The sequence below is a fragment of the Globicephala melas genome, chromosome 17 (assembly GCF_963455315.2).
Source record: "Globicephala melas chromosome 17, mGloMel1.2, whole genome shotgun sequence".
In the NCBI taxonomy this organism is placed as follows: Eukaryota; Metazoa; Chordata; class Mammalia; order Artiodactyla; family Delphinidae; genus Globicephala; species Globicephala melas.
The window spans coordinates 45,592,745-45,613,597 of NC_083330.1; the positions used below are offsets into that span (position 1 = coordinate 45,592,745).

Sequence of the window (20,853 nt, forward strand, 5' to 3'; positions counted from 1 at the left end):
GTATTTGTGTCCCTGCAAAGTCCATATTGAAACCTAATCCTCAATGTGATGATATTTGGAGGTGGAGCCTTTAGGAAGTGATTAGGTCACCCTCATGAATGGCATTAGTGCCCATATAAAGAGACCTCAGAGAGCTCCTTTGCCCCTTCTGCCATGTGAGGACATAGCAAGAAGACAGCTGTCTATGAAACAGGAAGCAAGCCTTCACCAGATATCAAATCTGCAGGCACCTTGATCTTAGAATCACCAGCCTCCAAAACTGTGAGAAATAAATTTCTGTTGTTTGCAAGCTATCTACTCTATGATATTATTATAGCAGCTCAAACTAAGAAAATTACAAAGGAACAGAACAAAATTAAAACATTATAAAGACATCTATCTTCTAGCTAATTGAGAAGCTGGCCAGGATGTCCTTTCAAAATATTAAAATTAACCTATTCTCACCACAAAAAAGAAATGGTAACTATGTGATGGGATACAGGTGTTAGCTTATACTATGGTGGTAATCATTTTGCCATACATAGTGTATCAAAGCAATACGTTGTACACTTTATACCTACACAATGTTATATGTCAACTATATCAATAAAGCTTGGGGGAAAGCCAAAATCTGGAAGCAATTAAGGAAGGGGCAAAATGGGGAGAGAGTAGAAACAGTCAAGAAGGAACTGAGGTGAATAAACTAATGCCTTTCAGCAGCCATTTCTTTAACATATTATACATATTTACCATTGTGTTAGACAGATAACTAGGCACTTGTTAAGCAATTGTAGCTGCTACCTTACTGCTAACTAATCTACTTTTATACCCAGAAGTAATGTCAGGCACATAACAATCTGGGTTTTAAAACAATTTATAGATATGGCTTCCTCTGGAAATAGAAATATTTTGGAAAATGTTTATTAGAACTAGTCCTTGGAATTAATAGAAATGTATTCTAGAGTTTGGTGAAATTTACAATTGTAAAATAGTCTTTAAATGTACCTTGTAGATATCATTTTGTCTCAGGAAGATCTCTTAAGTATGTTTCATAATAACCTCATAAACATTTGCAATATGTAATTGTCTTTTGTCCTTCTTTTATTTATTCTAACAAAGCCCTAATCTCTTTCACCATTCCAAAAAAAGACTAAAGTTTCATCCTTTCAATCATTTGTGTTCTTTTCCAAAGTCCTTTTTCTCATTACTTTATTTTTTAAATGTTTACTGAGCACCAACTACATGCCAGACACTGTGCTAAATGTTGGGGATACAATGGAGCAGAGAGGAAATATTTGTATACATCTTTTAAAATATGTAAGCTAAAAATCATGTCCTATTCTATTAAGAGTTCACTCGGGTTTAACTGACATCTTCCTGGTTTTTGTGTATTATACTCCTGATACTAAATTTTAATATTACAATATGCTCTCTCTTAAATATTAAACTTACCTACATTAGTCATTTTCCATTCCTAAAAGGTAAAACTTTTCGCCCAGCTTTATCTCATTTGAATAAATTCTCAATTTTACAATCTAAAGATTGATTACAAACTACTGGTTTACAGAACTGCCTGGGTAGCTTTGAAAAAAAACCCCAAACACCAGAACTTTATCTTCTGAATCAAGGCTTCGATGATCAGGCATATTTAGGAATAAAGCTAAATCACTGATAAAACAATGAAGTCTAGAGTCGATTAAACTGTAACTTACATAATTTGTTTAAATGAATAATATGTGGAACTAAAAATGTGTTTGACTTCCCAATTAATTATGTATTTGAATCTTTCTATCAGCTGTCTATAAAACATGTACCAACTTTATATTTTAATTTTCAAAAATTAGTGTTTTTTAAGTCATAGTACTACACATATTACATTTCCTAAAAGATGTAAGAAATTTTTTGATGAATTAAAAAAACCCAGGTATCACAAGTACTTTTTTAACATGATGAATGAAAAAGCCACCTATGTACTCTGTTTGTTCTCTTAACCACATCTCACAAAAAACTTTCTAAAAACCACAGTTAGAGACAGTCAGGTGTGCCTAGCACTATGGCCCAATTTGAAAATGCTGAGTTTGGGTTTGGGTTGGTTTTTTGCTCTACATGCCAACTACAATATAACAAAGATGTTAATAACGTTAACAAATATAAAATAACAAAGATGGGTAGGTGGGTAAAATCAATGTAACAGAAGCTTCAAAAATTGGCGCCTTCTGATTTCTAGTATAAATCTCCCCTCTTCTGTGTAAAATAATAGCTTACATTTATTTGGTGCTTGCTAAATGCCAAGTAACATTCTACACATCTAATTAATCCTAACAACCAGAACTAGGTACTATTAGCCCAATTTACTGATGAGGATACACAGAGAGGTTTCACAGAGCAACTTTGCCAGTGGCACAGCTAGTACGAGGTAGAGCCAGGATTTGTACCTAGGCAGCCTGGTTCCAGAGTCTGCATTCTCAACAGCATATGTAAAGAGTCAATTTCTCAAAAAACAGATAAATAGACAGATAGATCCAAATATATCTAAACAAATAGATATATCTATCTATATAAACATGCACACACAGAGAACAGAGTGCTATACAGGTATCATCCATCGTATTCAAAAATGAAGACAATGATTATTTGCAGACTATGGAGCAACCGCTTGCATGACCGACTGCCCTTTTACCAAACCAGCGAGGATCTTCTGATTTGCTGTGTTCAACTCATTTCCTAGGCGGAAATTGCCACACTACAAGAAAACATTCCACAGCTGTCCTGTCTGTGGGCACAGCTGTGCCAGGTTTGATGTGGCTGAGGGCAGGGCCAGGCTGGGAGGAGCACTGTGAATTCAGGCCAGCACCTCAGAAGCGAGTGCCCTGCCCAGGCAAACTCCCCATGTGACAGCTCCTTCTGCACCATCAGATAAGCCTCTCATCTGAAAGGAGGGTCTCTAAGGCTTTCACTATTTCATGCTTTAGCTATGGCTGCAATTTTATTTATTCCACTAACCATAAGTAAAGACTAGTCTTATTTGGTCACAGCAAACCAAAACTCTGTTTAAAAATGGAAAACGTTCTGAAATATATTGGAGGTAAAATTCTGGCAGACTGAGATGACATTTTTGCAGCAGAAAACATGTTTATAGACAGTAATCTAAACACAAAACATTGCAGAACCCTGTATTTAGTACTATTTAGTACTAATAGTATTTAGTACTATTTAGTACTTAGTACTATTTAGTACAAATAGTATTTGTATTTCAAACATTATCTTATACAACTGATCTTATTCAATGTACCTTATAATGTAAGTTAAACATTTTTAATGTCCTGCAACAGAAAATGTGAACACTGCACTAGAGAACATGTTTGCTGATGACGGTGCTGCTACTTACCTCTTCTGCTGTCCAGAAGGAGGCCTGTGCCTGTTTATACATTTTCCAAATGTCAGGGTACTGGATTGGAAAGATGACAAATCGGCGAGAACTTTTTCTTAGGAGTGGCTCTTCATTTGACTTTGCTTCATTTTCGTTGGTATCTGAAGATAACTTCTGTGAAAAATAAAGTACAAGTACCCATTTTATGGAGAGATTTCCTCTTTATTCACATCTAAACACACATCTGGGGAACTTCGGGAGACAGCATCATTTTGGGAGCCAGTGTCCCCAGCTTGAATCCTTACTGTTATGTGGTAGCTGGTTAATGGTGTTTGCTTAGTTGTGTGGCTATAGGAAGTTCCTTAACTTCTCTGAGCCTTGGTTTCCTCATCAGTAAAATAATACCTACCTTAGAGGTTAATTGTGATGATTAAAAGTGTTTTAAACAGAGCCTGGTGCATAGTAATCTCTCAAAATATTATTGCCATTATTGTTACTTTGAGGATAAGTATAAAATTAGACCCATAAACGTCACAGTGGACAAATTTCTAAAGTTGTGGACAAAATGCCCCTTCAGTGCCTCTCACAGAGACAGAATGCTGGCATGAATAGGCTACTGTTATGAGCTACTTTTTAAATTTTAATGTTTTCTTTTCTAATATTAACTGAAATTATAATACTTACCTGAAAACTCCTTACCAAAAACTTAGTAGCCTTTGTTTGTCTGACCCTTCCCATGTACCAATTGGTTTTTGCTATTTACATGTTAACATTCCTTTACTGCAATATGGTCTCACTGGGGCTGTCTCAAAGCTCTATGGGATAAAGTAAGAAACACACACCTAAATACATACTGCTTGGAAGGAGGATGGCACTCTAAAACGGGACAGTGCCATATATGTGTGTGTGTGTGTGTGTGTGTGTGTGTGTGTGTGTGTGTGTATTTTTTTTTAATAATCAGCAAGAGAGCAGAGACCAGTTTTTATATATTGTGGTGTTCCCAGAGTACTGTGTCAAGTGTAACATCAATAAACATTAGCTAAGTAAGTGAATGGGCTGTTAATTTCTCTTTACCTTGTGCTCAGATTACCGGATACCTTTAGATTTTTAAAAATTTAACATAAGACCACAATACATTAGTGAAATAACCTAATAACCACTCAAAGCAAGCCTCCTCTGAGTGCCCTCACATCTCCTCCTCCCCCCACTACACCAAAGGCCTGGATTAGGTGCCTAACATAGCACATAGCTCACTGCAATTTAATTCCCTGTTACTTCTCTACAGTCTCTTCTAGACCGTGCTTCTTAACAGCAAAAACCAACTTTACACTTGTGGAATCCCTAGAGCCTAGCATAGTACCTGGCACTTACTCAATATTCATTCCACAAATATTTAAGCAAATTTTTGAAACGGAAGTGGTCAAGTTTTTTGTTTGTTTGTGTTGCCATTGAGGGCTCTGCAATCTCAAAAAAGCCGTAGTAAGATCCTGACACTGCAGTTCCAGGCTCTAGAACAGGAGATACACATAAGACCATGTCCTCTGGGTCCGGTGTTGAGGCTGCTTTTGAACTGTCACCACACAGATGCTTTATATACCTTATTCTGCTTAATCTGTACAAGTCAGTCAAATAGTAACAGTATTCCCATTTTACAGATGAGACAACTAGGTCTTGAAGTACATAAATAACATACCCAGGATCCCACAAGTGGTAAGTGGCAGAAATAAGATTAGAACTGAGATAGGTCTGAACTCAAAGCCTTGCCTTAAACTACATCCATACATATGTATGGATGGCAGCTAGTAGGGCCAGCCTACATCTAAAAACCAGAATTCAAAACAGTGAGATAACTAAAGTTAAAAAGAGTAAACACTACAATTAACCCTTGAACAACACAGGTTTGAATTGCACAGGTCCACTTACATGTGAATATTTTCCAATAAAAACTACAATACTATTCCATCCACAGTTGGTTGACAATCAGTGGGTGCAGAACCATGGATACAGAGTGCCAACTGAAAAGTTATATGTGGATTTTCAACTGCACCAAGGGTCAGTGCCCCTAACCCCCAGGTTATTCAAGGGCCAACTGAAATATCTCCTACTAAGCAAAATTAATTTAACAAATGGTACTGATGTAACCAGTGAAATGACAGGAGGAGGAAATCACCAAATTTGATTTTAGGAAAAAGCAAGAAAAATAAAAATGATTTCATTATAAATAAAGTTGAAAGAACCAAAGTGATCCTTTGGTTCTTACCAGCCAAACCGATAAGGCTTAAAGCAGTGATTTTTAACTGGTGCAAGCTTCAGAAATCTCAGAGTAAAACTTTCTCAAAATGCATTCGCCTTCTCCTTTACCAGGTTAAAATCACTATGTATAATGAGATCATTGAAGTGTGCTGTTGATGAGGATGTATTTCACAGGTGAATGATAAGACAGTAAAGATAAGATTGAAAATCAACACTTTGGAAATTGCCGCCTCTACGGCAGAATGTGAACCAAATGACCATATTTCACTCTACACTGTTCATTAAAGTACAAAATTGTGTTCACTTACAATAAGCACAAAGTATTATTCATGTCTTTAGGCAAGTCATTTAATCTGATCATCATCACTTGTAATTAGGAGGGTTGTTAAGAAAAGAAGCTGAATTAGGAGATACTGCCACGTAAAGAGAGGGGCTTTCACGAACATAGACTTTTGAACTGGGTTAGAGATGACATATTGCTTATTTTCCTGAAGCTAAGAAAAATCCACACACATTTTAAAACAATGTCAGGAGAACCACACATCCCAAAGTTCTAGGCTCTGCAGGGTATTCTCTGTGGATGTGGGCTAAGAACTCATATTTTAGAAGAAAAAACAATATGAAAAAAGGCATGATGGCATATGACATTTTTAAGAATTGGAAGTAACTTTCTATATCTGGACTTTATGGTATGTGGAGGACGACAGAAGAAGATAAACCAGAAAGGCAGAAAACACTTCACAATGACTTTTCCAAGTGTGCTCTTAAGAACTATGTGGTTCCTCTAGTGTCACAAACATTAGATTTAAAATTTCACTCTAAAATGTGTTTTTACAAGGACCTACTGTATAGCATAGGGAACTATACTCAATCTCTTGTAATAACCTATAATGGAAAAGAATCTGAAAAAGAATACATATACATGTATAACTGAATCACTTTGTTGTACACTGTAAACTAACACATTGTAAATTAACTATACTTCAATTAAAAATAATAAATGTTTTTAATAATTTAAAACAGTAATAACAGTAACTGACAGAAATGTTTTATACCATACAGAAAGGTAGCCACTAATGCATGGACTTGTGTTTCCAGGTTGTCCTTTTTTTTTTTTTTTGGATGAACTCAGATGAAAGTTTCTCTAGCTATCTCTGCTTAACTGAAGAATAACACGAGATTAAAGACAGGCAGTTAAAAACAACAACAACAAAAACCCTGTAAACATTTGTCTCTATTTTTCAGGCATGACCCAAGATTTTTTTTTCAAAACCAACCAAAAAGGAAAAAAACAATAATGCTAATAGTAACAATAACATAATAGTAGCTCTCTTGTTCGAAGTTAAGAACTGTTAGTTGAAAACTGGTTAAATTAAGGAATCACAAGAAAAGTATATATGCCTTAAACTATTTGATTTCACTTAAAACATTTACATTTATTTGCTAATCTTCTGCTATAAGGCCAAAACGTTGTCGTTGTCACACTGATTGGAGTCCCAAGACTTTCTGACATTACGACAGCACAACGCAACACCTATACTTTCTAGTTTTAACACACTTAGGGTAGCGCAATCTCAGTGCAAAATCCTTATCTCTTTTATGATTCTCCCCAATCTTTTTATACTTGTTTGCTTACATCTAATTCTACAGAATTTGTTAATAATTCATGTTTATTGAATTTTCCAAAGCTCTCAGTTTAAGTTTTCATAGAAAAAACTTTCTTTTCATACTCACATATTACTAGTTTCCACATATTTAATTAAATTACAGTCACTACAGGACTTCCCTGGTGGTCCAGTGGTTAAGAATCCACCTTCCACTGCAAGGGACACTGGTTAGATACCTGGTCGGGGAAGTAAGATCCCACATGCTATGGGGCAACTAAGCCCACGCACCACAACTACTGAGCCCGCATCCAGCAAACTACAGAGCCCAAGCACTGCAACTAGAGAGAAGCCTGCATGCCACAACGAAGAGCCCACGCACCAAAACAAAAGATCCCGTGTTCCGCAACTAAGATCAGACGCAGCCAAAAATAAAATAAATAAATAAATAAATAATTCAAAAATGAATAAATTAATTAGTCATTACAAAACAAGTACTACTGGTATAAACAGCACTGGAAATAAAGACAGCTGATCCTGGTGGCAACAGAAGTATGTGAGTGCATCAGACAGCAGCATACTAGCCATATGCATTTTGAATGCTACGGGTATCCACATATTTTACAGGGTTGATAAATCCACAGAATTGGCCAGTAGTGAATTAAGAGAACTTCTGAAAAATTCGCGAGGTAATTCTTTACTAAGTTTGATATAAATCTTCAACTATCATCTATACACCAATTTAAAGTGATGGGTTCATCAAAACAGACTTACTATTCCATTGATTTTATAAGTAATGAGAAAATAATATATATAATATATTATATATAATATATATGTTATATATATTAACTTAATTAACTTATTATATATAATAATATATATGTTATATTATTATTTTATACTTATTATTTATACTTATTATTTTATACTTATTATTTATACTTATTATATATAATATACGTTATATATAACTTATACATATTAATATATAATATATAACAATAATATAATATTATCATATTATATATAATTATATTAATTATATATATTAATTAATTAACAATTAATATAATTAATTATATACAATATATAATTATATATTAATTATTAATATATTTGATTATGTAATTAATTATATAATAATATATAATATTATTATAACTTATAAGTTATATTATTAACTTATATTATTATATAAGATATATATTAACTTAATTAACTTATATATAATAATATATATAAGTTATATATATTAACTTAAAAAATTATACTAATAAAATAGACAAAAGTCAATTTTATCAATTAGTGTTGTACTTATGATTTTGTTTGGAAAATTGGCCCAGGTTTTAAACCATGCAAGGGCATTGAATGTAAATATATATGAATTTTGCCATAGCTATTTTCCTGTCGCCATTTGATACAACTATTTTGACAATTTCTTTTCTACTCAGTGTCATCATTTTGACAAAAAGAAGCAAACGAAACATTTTTTAACTTTCAGCTGTTAAAATACGTACTCCATCTCCAAGCTTTATCTGAGGTTAAGGGGGATGCGCCTATTTTTTGCATTTTAAATGGATATTAAGATGTTGATTTTTTTGAAAATGTTGGAGCAGGTCAAAGTGGTCTGCTTTGATATATAACACTTTGGCATCTGGCCTTAGCATGCAGTCTACTGGGAGCAATTGAAAGTTTTTAATCAGGTAAGGAACAGAATCAGATTTGTTTTATAATCACTTTTGGAGAAATGTGGCTAGATTAGAAGAGAAATTGGAGGTGGAGATAACAATGAAAAGATTATTGCACTATCCATCTCTTGCCTGAACGAGGATATCAGCTCCAGAAACACAAAAGACTGATTTAAGGGATATTCAAAAGTAGATTTAATAATTCCTGCTAAAATTTGGATTCTGGACAACAGGATAAAGAAGAGTTGAAGATGCCCTTGAGGTTTCCAGCTCCAACAACTGGATGATCAAAATGAGAAATAAGAGACTCAAAGTGCTCAGCACCTGGAGAATAACTGAATCAGACAAAAACTCTTACTTCTCACATTAGATGTTTAACAAAAGCTTAATTTGAATTAACTCCCCCCACCAACCCAAGCCATAACAAGTTACAAACACAAAAGCCTTTTAAAAATCACTTTGGTCGGGCTTCCCTGGTGGCGCTGTGTCCGCTGCCGATGCAGGGGAAACGGGTTCGTGCCCCGCCGGGAAGATCCCACATGCCGTGGAGCGGCTGGGCCCGTGAGCCATGGCCGCTGGGCCTGCGCGTCCGGAGCCTGTGCTCCGCAACGGGAGCGGCCACAACAGTGAGAGGCCCGCGTACCGAAAAAAAAAAAAATCACTTTGGTCAATAAAAAAGATAATGGGCTCAAGTTTCAAGATATCCAGAAGGCAGCTGAAAATATAACACTATGGTAGTAGGCAGAGGCACTACCTCCCTCCTTCCTAATTCAGTGGAGATCTATGAGTAGTCGCCAAGAGGATGGATGTGATTATTCAGGGAGAACATATAGAGCAGCAGCAGCACAGCTGAGAATGCAGACTCTCTTCACAGAAAAAGGGCAGATGGAAGAAGAGCCAGCTGGGATTAAAACTGGCTGAAATGGTTGTAAAGCAAAGGTAGAAGTGACCTGACTTGGCTAAAGCAAGGATCAACAGATGAGACAGAAAGGATCTACACTGTGGATTTCAATTGGGCTAAGATGTTTGGAGTTTTCTGGGCCAAAGATTTTCAAATATCTGGGGGGCTGGGAGGCTGAGACTTCAACTCTCCTCACAGGCATTCATTGTGGAGCACAGTTTAAAATCATTCCTGGGAATTCCCTGGTGGTCAGTGGTTAAGACTTTCACTGCTGAGGGCTCGGGTTCGATCCCTGGTTGGGGAATTAAGATCCCACAAGCCCCGCGGCACGGCCAAAAAAAAAAAATCATTCCTATGGAGAGTCATGGAGAGTTTCTGGGTAGGAATTAACATGGATTGGGATGCCATGAGAAAGATAAATTGGACATCCCTGTGTAGGTTAAATTAGAAAAGAAAAAACATAGATTTTGGTAGCAACTATAGTGTCGATTTCAGAGGTAGAAATGACAGCCTGAATTAAGATGTGGCAGTTAGCGTGAAAAAGCTGCTTGAACAGGACTTTGCCAGTCTGAGGAGCTGGGCAGGTTTTGGTGGGAACTGAGACCCTTTTGGGAGTATTTATTTGAGTGGAGTGACACGGAGGCACAGGTTTAATGATGGATTAATTTGGCAGTGGTAAATAGGATTGGACAGCAGGTAAGACCGGAAGTAGACAAATAAATTTGTTGTAACTGCATAAGTGTTAAGTGAGAATGTGAAATAGCTTCTCATCGTCATTCCTTGGCAACATTCCACCATCTTTTTCAGAATGGTGCTTCCTGTTTCTGGTCACCTGGTCCCAAGAGTTACTAGGACATGCTAGGGCACCCATCCAGATCAAGATTCCCCAGCTAGCACTCACCCTGCTCTGATCTAGGCTGGCATTCTACACAGCCCCTCCCTCCCATCCACCTCCAATTTCACCACTTTCATTTGCTTGCCTTCACCTCTCTCCTATTCTTCAGGTGAAGTAGAATATTTGGATGCTGTCAGAGCCATACACTATTTGTAGGTGTTTTCATTTTCCTATTCCCACCAAATCTAGTAAAACAGATGGAATACTGGCCTAGGAATGAGAACTTGGTTTTAAACCTAGCTCTGCTACTGATTTGTGTGGTCCTGGGCATATCATTTCATCTTTTCTGGCCTAAACTTTCTTACCTTGAAAATAGGGACTATCAATTAGATTAATGATAGTTAATTTTGAGAAACTATAAAAACTTTGAACCCCCTTTATCAGGAGATTCACAGCTGCACATACAAAGTCTACAAACTTCAGGAGAGCCATAACCCCCCTTCAAGGTATAAACTCTTCAAGGCAGTGTTCTTAAAATATGTGTACCAGGATCACCTGAAGTGCTTGTTAAAAATGGAGTCCCAGACCCATCCCAAGAGATTTAGATTCACTACATCTGGGGCATAGGCCCAGTAATTTACATTTTTTACAATGTTTTCCAGGTGATTCTGCTGCAGGTGGCCCATGCTGCACCAATATATCTAGAGAAAAAAAGTACTTAAGGCACCCTTGCATTTCGAGTTAAAAACTGTGGAAGAGGTGCTCACTAAAATTATTTCTATATCTAAAGTACTGCCTCTGTCTTTGTGGGTCTGTATCAAGATAGGGATAATAAATAAAAATTAACTTCCAGGTCTTAAATCTCAATAAGTCTTGGTACTACTAGCACAAACAAAAATATCTGAGTTGTCCCATTACAGTGGGGAAATTGGTACTAAATATATTTGTTTCAAGAGGGGAAGAAAAAGTTTGAGGGCTATTTACAATTTGTTAACTAGCTACTAAATGTTTACAAAGTCAAAATAAAATAAAATCCCAAATCTGGAATCTACAACTTTCTGAAGAAATGTAGGGCCAAGCAAGTGTCTCTGTGAACTGAAACTCTATTAAAATAATCAGATACCACACACAGCAACAGGTTTAGAAGTATTTACAGAATAACAGGGTATGAAAATTATAGTGCAACAATTTGAACTACCCTACAACCCTACAATCTAATGAATCCCAGCTTATTTACTGTTGCTATATACCTCTACTAATATAGAAGCAGAGAAGGTGAACACGTTAACTAAGGTTTTTATTAAGCACCCACAACTTCTGTGGCACTTTGCATAAAGCATTTTACTTAATTCTCTGTGAAGGAAGTATCATTTCCACCATATAAACGAAGATAGTGATACCCAAAGATTCAAGAGCAGGGGGCCCCGCCCCCTGCTCGCTAGTTTAGCCGGGTCTGAGAAAACTGGCCTCCTAACCTGATCATTTCATTGTTAATGAGGATTTCCCGACGCCATTCTACCTATCATCTCCACCCCATCCACCTGTGTCAATTTCCACAGGCATCCTTCCAAGTCCTTTTACCGATCCCAGAGATGGCATGCATTTCTCTAGCAGAGCCACCAGTCCTCGGCCCTTGCCTCAATTTCCCCGGCTAGGGCTCCAGAACAGGGAAGGATGGGAGGGGGGGAGCGCCTTGCCCCGGTCTGAAGTCTCAGAGCATTGCCTTTGGGTAGCCCCGGAACAGAGCAGTGGAGCAGAAACCCGGCTCGCTCCTCACCCCTCCCCGGGGACTGCCTCCCGGGCGCTCGAAAAGACGAAACCCGTCTGCAGCGACGACTCGAAGCCGGGCCGACACCAGGTTTCAGAAGGCAATGAATAAAATTTCTCACAGCGCTCCTGCACCTTGCAGGTCCCCGCCGCAACCCGCAATCTAGAGGCCAGTCGTGACTGGGGGCGGGAGAGGAAGCAGCAGCAATGTTTACCTCCTCCTGCTGGGGCCTGGACGCTTCCGGCCTTTCCGCGTCTCCCATCGCGCAGACTCCGCCAGAGCTACGAGAGCAGAGGGAACCAAGTGCCTCAGGCCACCTCCACCTGGGACAGAACCAAGTAGCCGGCGGGTCCTCTGAGTCGGCCCCGACCCCTCCTACTCCTGCCGGCCCCGCCCCGCTCCACTCTGTCGACCTCACTTTCTCGCCTGCCCATTGAGGGACTGTCCCAGCTCTGGCCTGGCCCCGCCTCCCCGGCCTCAGGGACCCGCCTGCTCCGCAGGCCCCGCCCCACTCCTCTGCGCCGGCCCCACCTCCCGCCTGTTTAATGAGGGTCCCTCCCTGCGCCTGCCGGCCCCGCCTCTCCCGCCTCCGGGCCCCACCCCGCTGCGCCGGCCCCATCTCCCGCCTGCCCAGTGAGTGATTCTCTCTGCGTCTGCTGGCCCCGCCTCCCACGCCTCCAGGCCCTGCCTCCTCCGGCAGCCCACGCCCCCACGCCGGCCCCGCCCCCTGCTCGCTCACTGAGGAACTCTCCCAGAGGCACGGCCTCGGCACGACCCCCAGTCTGTGGCCTGAGGGGTTCGGCTGTCGGCTCCTTCCGCGAGGCTGTCCTCTAGTCGCGCGGTGCAGGAGGTGCCCGGACCTGCCAGGTCATCTCTCTTGGTCGAGACTCTCCAGCTAGCTCTCGCCTTGCCTCAGGAATACGGTGTGTCGCGCTAACTCGGCCTGAGAGACCGCCAGGTAGCGGTCGGACCACACACAGGAGGAGCTAAAGAGGAGAGAGCGCTCTTCGCGTGTGGAGCGGTAGTGAGGAGAAGCCATGCTCTCGGTGAGAAAAGAGGACCGCACCGTTACACCACTGGTGAAGAGAGAAGGCTGCCCTGCTTTGTCCTGAAGCGACCGAGAAGAGGTAGGCGGAAGGTGTGCGGGAACGGGTCGGTGGGGCGTCGGGGTGAGGAGGGGGGCGAATGATGGAAGGCGGGGATGGGGTTTGAAGGCTCTGTGGATACTGGTTCAGCAAACTAAGCTTGTAGTGACACTTGCGCTTAGCAAGTGACGGGCGCCGTACCGCCCTGTGAACCGAGCCGCGGGGTCCCGCGACGCCCCTGTGCCGTAGACAGCGATGCCCCTCCGCTTACGGACCAGGAACTCGGGCTTGGGATAAACCCCTGAGGTTACCCAGCCCGAAGGCAGTAGGCTTCCAGGCTCCCTGCGAAACGCTCTTTTCAAGGCCGAAAGTCAGAGTGTGGAGCGGGGACAGACTCGGGGGCTGCCGAGGGCCCCGCCTCTCAGAGGAGCTATCTAAAGATAACTGCCCACAGAAAGAAAAAATAGTTGGGTCCAAAAACTAGGAATGAGGTGAAAGAGAGATTTCCTTAAGTATTTTGAAGCTGGAATATTGAGGGAACCTTGTCGTGCCTTGAACAACATGCACCTGTTCTGTGATTAGCTGATGAGGGAAGTGTGGTTAAAACAGGGTAGAAGATTAAGCTTTGAAAACGATGAAAGTTCCTTCTCAAACCTGTCCTAGAGCTGGGGGATGAGAGATAGCCTTTCTTACTTAGGCAACTGCTAGGGGCCAAGTGCTGAGTAAAAACTTTTACAAATAGTAACTTTAAATAATAGTTAAATTAGTACTGTGAGGAAACTGAGTCTTAAGTTAGATAATTCATCGTAGGCCATGTGGCAAATAAACTAAGAGCAAGGATTCTACCATTTAAAGTCATCGAACAGTATGCTATATGTCAGGCATCATATTCGTATTGAAGATGCAAAAGCGAATGAGACTAGTGGAAAAGAACGTGGATCCTGGAGCCATATCATCCTGGGCCTGAATTCTAGCTCCCTTGTTTATTAGCTGTGCTACTTTGGACAAGTTACTTCGCCTCTGAGACTCAGTTTCCTCAATTCCTTCCTCATAAGATTGTTGTGTGGATTTACTAATATTTACTTGTAAAGCACCTATTGGGGTGGAAAATGACAGTGATAGCTTCCAAGTACACTAGTAATCAGGCCATCCTAGAGGTCATGGAACAGGAAGGCTCAATTGAGTCACTCGAATCACATGTTTTATTAAATTAATTGAAAACATACATTAAGGGGAAAGAGATGGAGTAGCTAACCTATTTAAGATAGGATGTGGGGAGGGGAGGGAGTGGAAGGACCATACTATTCAAATGTTAATCAGTATTCATACATCCTGTCTTTGTTGCATCAGCCTTCCTGGCTGGTGGTATAGTTACAAAGGCCAGAGTTGAGGATGAGCATGGGGTTCTCAGCAGTGGAGCCAACATACACTTGCTCTTTTGGAGGGATGCAGGAGCAAGTAGGCCTGGTCACAGCTGTAACTTGCCTAAATTAGCCTGCTGAGCAGCAATGAGTTTTATCTGTGTTTCTTGGGAAAAGCTTATGTGAGGCCAGAATAGATGTCACCAATTAGTGGTTGATTTAGCGGTAACATAGTTGTCAATCTGGAAGTGACATGATCCTTAAAGTATGAATGTTTAAGAATTACTTGGTTCTTGCAGCCCTTTCTACCTGTGACACTCTCATTTGTTCCATTATTTTTGTCTATGTTCAACACATTTATGTTCTGTTTATTCTATCTTTAACATGCCTCACAGGTTAATAACTTGTTTACTATTTATACTTAACATGTCTTATGAATCTCCTTATGTCTTGCAAGCTATTTGCTCCCATACTTAGTTTCTTTCCATTTTTATATTAGAATTGAATAATCTTAATACAGCAGAAACACATTTCAGTGCTTATTATATTGCCTGAAGCGTAGTAGGCAGTATGTATTAGTTTCCCTCAAGATGTTTAAAGTTAACAGGAAGAGCAAATGTAAAATATTATACGTGCAACTGAAAGATCTCTGGGAGTAGGAGGATTCTACATCTTCATAGATTCTGTGGCATATTATATTTTCCTAATATATTTGGAAAACATTTCTCATCCCAAACACTGTTCCCATCAAAAGGTGGAGTCTTTTTTTTTGTTTAATAAATTTATTTATTTATTTTTGGCTGTGTTGGGTTTTCGTTTCTGTGCGCAGGCTTTCTTTAGTTGCGGCGAGCGGGGGCTACTCTTCATCGCGGTGCGCGGGCTTCTCATTGTAGTGGCTTCACTTGTTGCGGAGCACAGGCTCTAGATGCGCAGGCTCAGTAGTTGTGCCTCACGGCTTGGTTGCTCCGCGGCATGTGGGATCTTCCCAGACCAGGGCTCGAACCCGTGTCCCCTACATTGGCAGGCAGATTCTTAACCACTGTGCCACCAGGGAAGCCCAAAAGGTGGAGTCTTATTCCCCTTCTGCTGTGTTCTGAACATTTGTGTCCCCCAAAATTCTTAAGTTGAAAACCTAGTGCCCAAGGTGATATTTAGGAGGTGAGGCCTTTGAAAGGTGATTAGGTCATGAGAGTAGAGCCTTCATGAATGAGATTAGTGCCCTTATATTGGATTGTTTGTTTTTCACTACTGAGTTTGTATGGGTTCTTTATATGTATTTTGGATATTAACCCCTTACCAGGTGTATGATTTGCAAATATTTTCTCCCGTTCAGTAAGTTGCCTTTCCATTTTGTTGATGGATTTCTTTGCTATGCAGAAATTTTTTAGTTTGATATAGTCCCACTTGTTTATTTTTGCTCTTGTCTTGGCTCTTGGTGTGAAATCTAAAAAGTTATTGTCAAGACCAATGTTAAAGAGCTTACTGCCTCTGTTTTTTATGATTTGAAATATATTTCAAAACTCAATATATTTTGAGTTAATTTTTGTATGTGATGTAAGATAGTGGTCCAGTTTCATTCTTTTGCATGTGGCTGTCCAGTTTTCCCAACACCATGCATTGAAGTGACTCTTGTTTCTTCATTAAATATTCTTGGCTCCTTTTGTCAAATTAATTGATGAAATATGTGTGGGTTTATCTCTGGGCTCTCTATTCTGTTTCATTGATATGTGTGTCTGCTTTTATGCCATACTACAATGTTTTGATTATAATAGTTTTGTAATGTAGTTTGAAATCAGGGAGCATGATACCTCCAGCTTTGTTGTTCTTTCTCAAGATTGCTTTGGCTATTTGGGGTGTTTTGTGGTTTCACATAAATTTAGGATTGTTTATTTTATTTCTTTGAAAAATGCCATTGGAATTTTGATAGGAATTACATTGAATCTGTAGATTGCTTTGGGTAGTATGGACATTTTAACAATATTAACTTTTCCAGTTCATGAGCATGGAATATCTTTGCATTTATTTGTGTTCTCTTCACTTTCTTTCATTAATGTCTTACAGTTTTTAGTGTTCAGGTTTTTACCTCCTTGGTTAAATTTATTTCTAGATATTTTTCTTTTTGATGCAATTGTAAATGAGATTGTTTTCTTAATTTCTGTTTCTGATAGTTCATTGTTAGTGTATAGAAACACAGATTTTTGTATACTAACTTTGTATCCTGCAAATTTACTGAACTCATTTACTCTAAGGTTTTTTGGTGGAGTCTTTTGGGTTTTCTATATAATATCATCTGTAAATAGTGACAGTTTTACTTCTTCCTTTCCAATTTGAATGCCTTTTATTTCTTTTTTATTGACTAATTGCTCTTGCTAGGCATTTCAGTATTATGTTGAATAAGAGTGGTGAGAATGGGTATCCTTGTCTTGTTCCTGATCTTAGACAAAAAGCTTTCAGCTTTTCACTGCTGAGTATGATGTTAGCTGTGGACTTGTCATATATGGCCTTGGTTATGTTGAGGTACATTCCCTCTATACCCATTTTTTTGAGAGTTTTTATCATAAATGGATGTTGAATTTTGTTGAATGCTTTTCCTGGATCTATTGAGATGATTATGTGGTTTTTATACTTCATTTTGTTAATGTGATATAATCACATTGATTTGCAGATGTTGAGCCGTTCTTGCGTCCCTGGAATTGATCCCACTTGATCATGGTGTGTGATCCTTTTAATATATTGTTGAATTTGGTTTGCTTATATTTTGTTGTGGATTTTTGCATCTATGTTTATCAGTGATATTGACCTGTAATTTTCTTTTCTTGTGGCATACTTGCCTGGTTTTGGTATCAAGGTAATGCTGGCCTCATTAAATGATTTTGGAAGCATTCCCTCCTCTTCTATTTTTGGAAGACTTTGAGAAGTGTTGGTATTAATTCTTTGAATGTTGGGTAGAATTCACCAGTGAAGGCATCTGGTACTGGACTTTTGTTTGTTGAGAGGTTTTTGATTACTGATTCAATTGCCTTACTAGTAATTGGAAATAGATTTTCTATTTCTTCATGATTCAGTCTTGGTAGGTTGTATGTTTCTACATTTATACATTTCTTATAGATTGTCAAATTTGTTGGCATATAATTGTTCATAGCAGTCTCTTATGATCCTTTATACTTCTCAAGTATTAGTTATATGTCTCCTCTTTCATTTGAGTTTGAATCCTCTCTTTTTTTTTCTTGGTGAGCCTAGCTAAAAGTTTGTCAATTTTGTTTATCTTTTAAGAGAACCAGCTTTTAGTTCCATTGATCTTTTCTCTTGCCTTTTTAGTCTCTGTTTCATTTATTTTCTCTCTGATCTTTGTTATTTCCTTCCTTCAACTAATTTTGGGCATCATTTGTTCCTCTTTTTCTAGTTCCTTGAGGTATAAAGTTAGGTTATTTGAGATTTTTCTTGTGCCTTGATGTAGGCATTTATTGCTATGAACTTCCCTCTTAAAACTGCTTTTGTTGCATCCCATAAGTTTTGGTATTTCCATTTTCATTTGTCTCAAGGTATATTTTTTAAATTTCTTTTTTGATTTCTTCTTTGACCCATTGGTTGTTCAAAAGCACGCTGTTTAATCTCTACATATTCGGAAATTTTCCAGTGTTCTACTTGTAATTCATTTCTAGTTTCATGCCATTGTGGTCAGAAAAGGTGCTTAATATAATTTCAGTCTTCTTAAATTTGTTATAACTTGTTTTGTGGCCTAACATATGATCTGTTCTGGAGAATGTTCCATGTGCACTTGAGGAGAATGTGTATTCTGTTGCTTTTGGATGGAATCTTATATATATACATACATACATACATATATGTATATATATATAAAAGATCTATATATATCATATATCATTTATATATATTTTATATATATTCATCCTTATGATACAATATGCCATTTAAGGCCAATGTTTCCTTATTGATTTTTCTGACCCAATGATCTATCCATTGATATAAGTAGGGTGTTAACATTCTCTACCATTATTTATTTATTATAAATTTATTTATTTATTTTTGGCTACATTGGATCTTCGTTGCTGCACGCGGGCTTTCTCTAGTTGTGGCAAGCAGGGGCTACTCTTCGTTGCAGTGCATGGGCTTCTCATTGTGGTGGCTTCTCTTATTGCAGAGCACGGACTCTAGGCGTGCGGGCTTCAGTAGTTGTGGCATGAGGGCTCCGTAGTTGTAGCTCGTGGGCTCTAGAGTGCAGGCTCAGTGTTTGTGGTGTATGAGCTTAGCTGCTCTGTGGCATGTGGGATCCTCCCGGACCATGGCTCAAACCTGTGTCCCCTCCATTGGCAGGTGGATTCTTAACCACTGTACCACCAGGGAAGGCCCCCCCTACCATTATTTTATTGCTGTCTATTTCTCCCTTTAGGTCTGTTAGTATTTGCTTTATACCTTTAGGTGCTCCTATGTGGGAGTGCATAAAAATTTACAAATGTTATATCTTGTTGTTGAATTGACCCCTTTATCATTATGAAATGCCCTTCATTGTCTCTTATTACAGTCTTTGTCTTAAAGTCTATTTTGAAGATGTTAAAAATAGCAATTATGCTCCAATAAAGATGTTAAAAATTTTTTTTAAAATAAAGTCTATTTTGTCTGGTATAATTAGAGCTATCCCAGCTTTCTTTTGGTTTCCATTTGCTTGGAATATCTTTTTCTATCCCTTCATTTTCAGTCTGTGTGTGTCCTTACATCTGAAGTGATCCTTTTGTAGGCTGCATATAGATGGGTCTTTTTTTTAAAATCTATTTAGCCATTCTGTGTCTTCTGATTAGAGAATATAGCATATTAGTGCCCTCATAAAAGGCTCCAAAGAGCTTTCTCGCCCTTTCCGCCATGCGGGGTTACAATAAGTCTGTGACCCAGAAGAGGGCCTTCACTTGATCATGCTCAGACCCGGATCCCAGATTTTCAGCCTCCAGAACTGTGAGAAATAAATATTTATTCTTCATATGCCACCCAGTCTGTGGTAGTTTGCTATAGCAACTGCAATGGACTAAAATACCTCCCTTTGGGGACTTCCCTGGTGATCCAATGCAGACTTCACCTTCCAATGCAGGGAGTGTGGGTTTGATCCCTGGTTGGGAAACTAAGATCCCACATGCCTTGCAGCCAAAAAACCCAAAAAACATAAAACAGAAGCAATATTGTAACAAATTCAATAAAGACTTTAAAAATGGTCCACATCAAAAAAAAAATCTTAAAAAAAAACCCTTCCTTTGAATGTGAGCTATCCTTAGTGACATACTTTTTTTAAATAATTAATTTTTGGCTGCTTTGGGTCTTCATTGCCTGCGCAGTATCTCTAGTTGTGGCAAGCAGGGGCTACTCTTTGTTGCGGTGCACAGGCTTCCCATTGCGGTGGCTTCCCTTGTTGTGGAGCACAGGTTCTAGGCGTGTGGGCTTCAGTAGTTATGGCACGTGCACTCAGTAATTGTGGCTCGAGGGCTCTAGAGCGCAGGCTCAGTAGTTGTGGCACACAGGCTTAGTTGCTCCACAGCATGTGGGATCTTCCTGGACCAGGGCTCGAACACGTGTCCCCTGCAATGGTAGACGGATTCTTAACCACTGTGCCACCAGGGAAGCCCCATGACTTACTTTTTTCCCCCAGTTTTATTGAGATATAATAGACATACAACACAGTATAAGTTTAAGATGTACAGCAAAATGACTTGACTTATATAAATTGTGAAATGATTACCTCAAGTTTAGTTAACATTATTATCTCACATAGATACCAAGAAAAGAAAAAGAAAAACTTTTTTCTTTGTGATGAGAATTCTTAAGAGTTACTCTCAACTTTCCTGTATATCATACAGTAGTGTTAACTGTAGTCATCATGTTGTACATTACATCCCTAGTATTTTATCTTATAACTAGAAGTTTGTACCTTTTGACCATCTTCATTCAATTCCCTCTTCCCCCACTCCCCTGCCTTTGGTAACCACGTATCTGATCTGTTTT

The 20,853-nt window shown here is 39.0% G+C and overlaps 1 protein-coding gene and 1 long non-coding RNA gene across 4 annotated transcripts in view; one reads left to right on the top strand and one right to left on the bottom strand.

The window, feature by feature from the left end:
• Nucleotides 1-12,852, bottom strand: part of RRM2B (ribonucleotide reductase regulatory TP53 inducible subunit M2B) — a 62,537-nt gene extending 49,685 nt beyond the window's left edge. For 2 of the 3 annotated variants that reach the window (XR_009559572.1, XM_060287419.1), the window contains exons 1-2: nucleotides 12,616-12,852; nucleotides 3,368-3,523 (exon numbers count right to left, since the gene is read on the bottom strand). Coding sequence is in view for 2 of the 3 variants with exons in the window: in XM_060287419.1 (XP_060143402.1) it covers nucleotides 3,368-3,523; nucleotides 12,616-12,663 (204 nt within the window). In the remaining variant the exon portion in view is untranslated. The remainder of the gene's footprint in view (nucleotides 1-3,367; nucleotides 3,524-12,615) is intronic. The other variant, XM_030863033.3, reaches the window with a different exon arrangement.
• Nucleotides 12,853-13,137: 285 nt separating this feature from the next.
• Nucleotides 13,138-20,853, top strand: part of LOC132593780 (uncharacterized) — a 70,398-nt gene continuing 62,682 nt past the window's right edge. Inside the window, exon 1 of the long non-coding RNA XR_009559608.2 lies at nucleotides 13,138-13,528. This is a non-coding gene — a long non-coding RNA (uncharacterized lncRNA). The remainder of the gene's footprint in view (nucleotides 13,529-20,853) is intronic.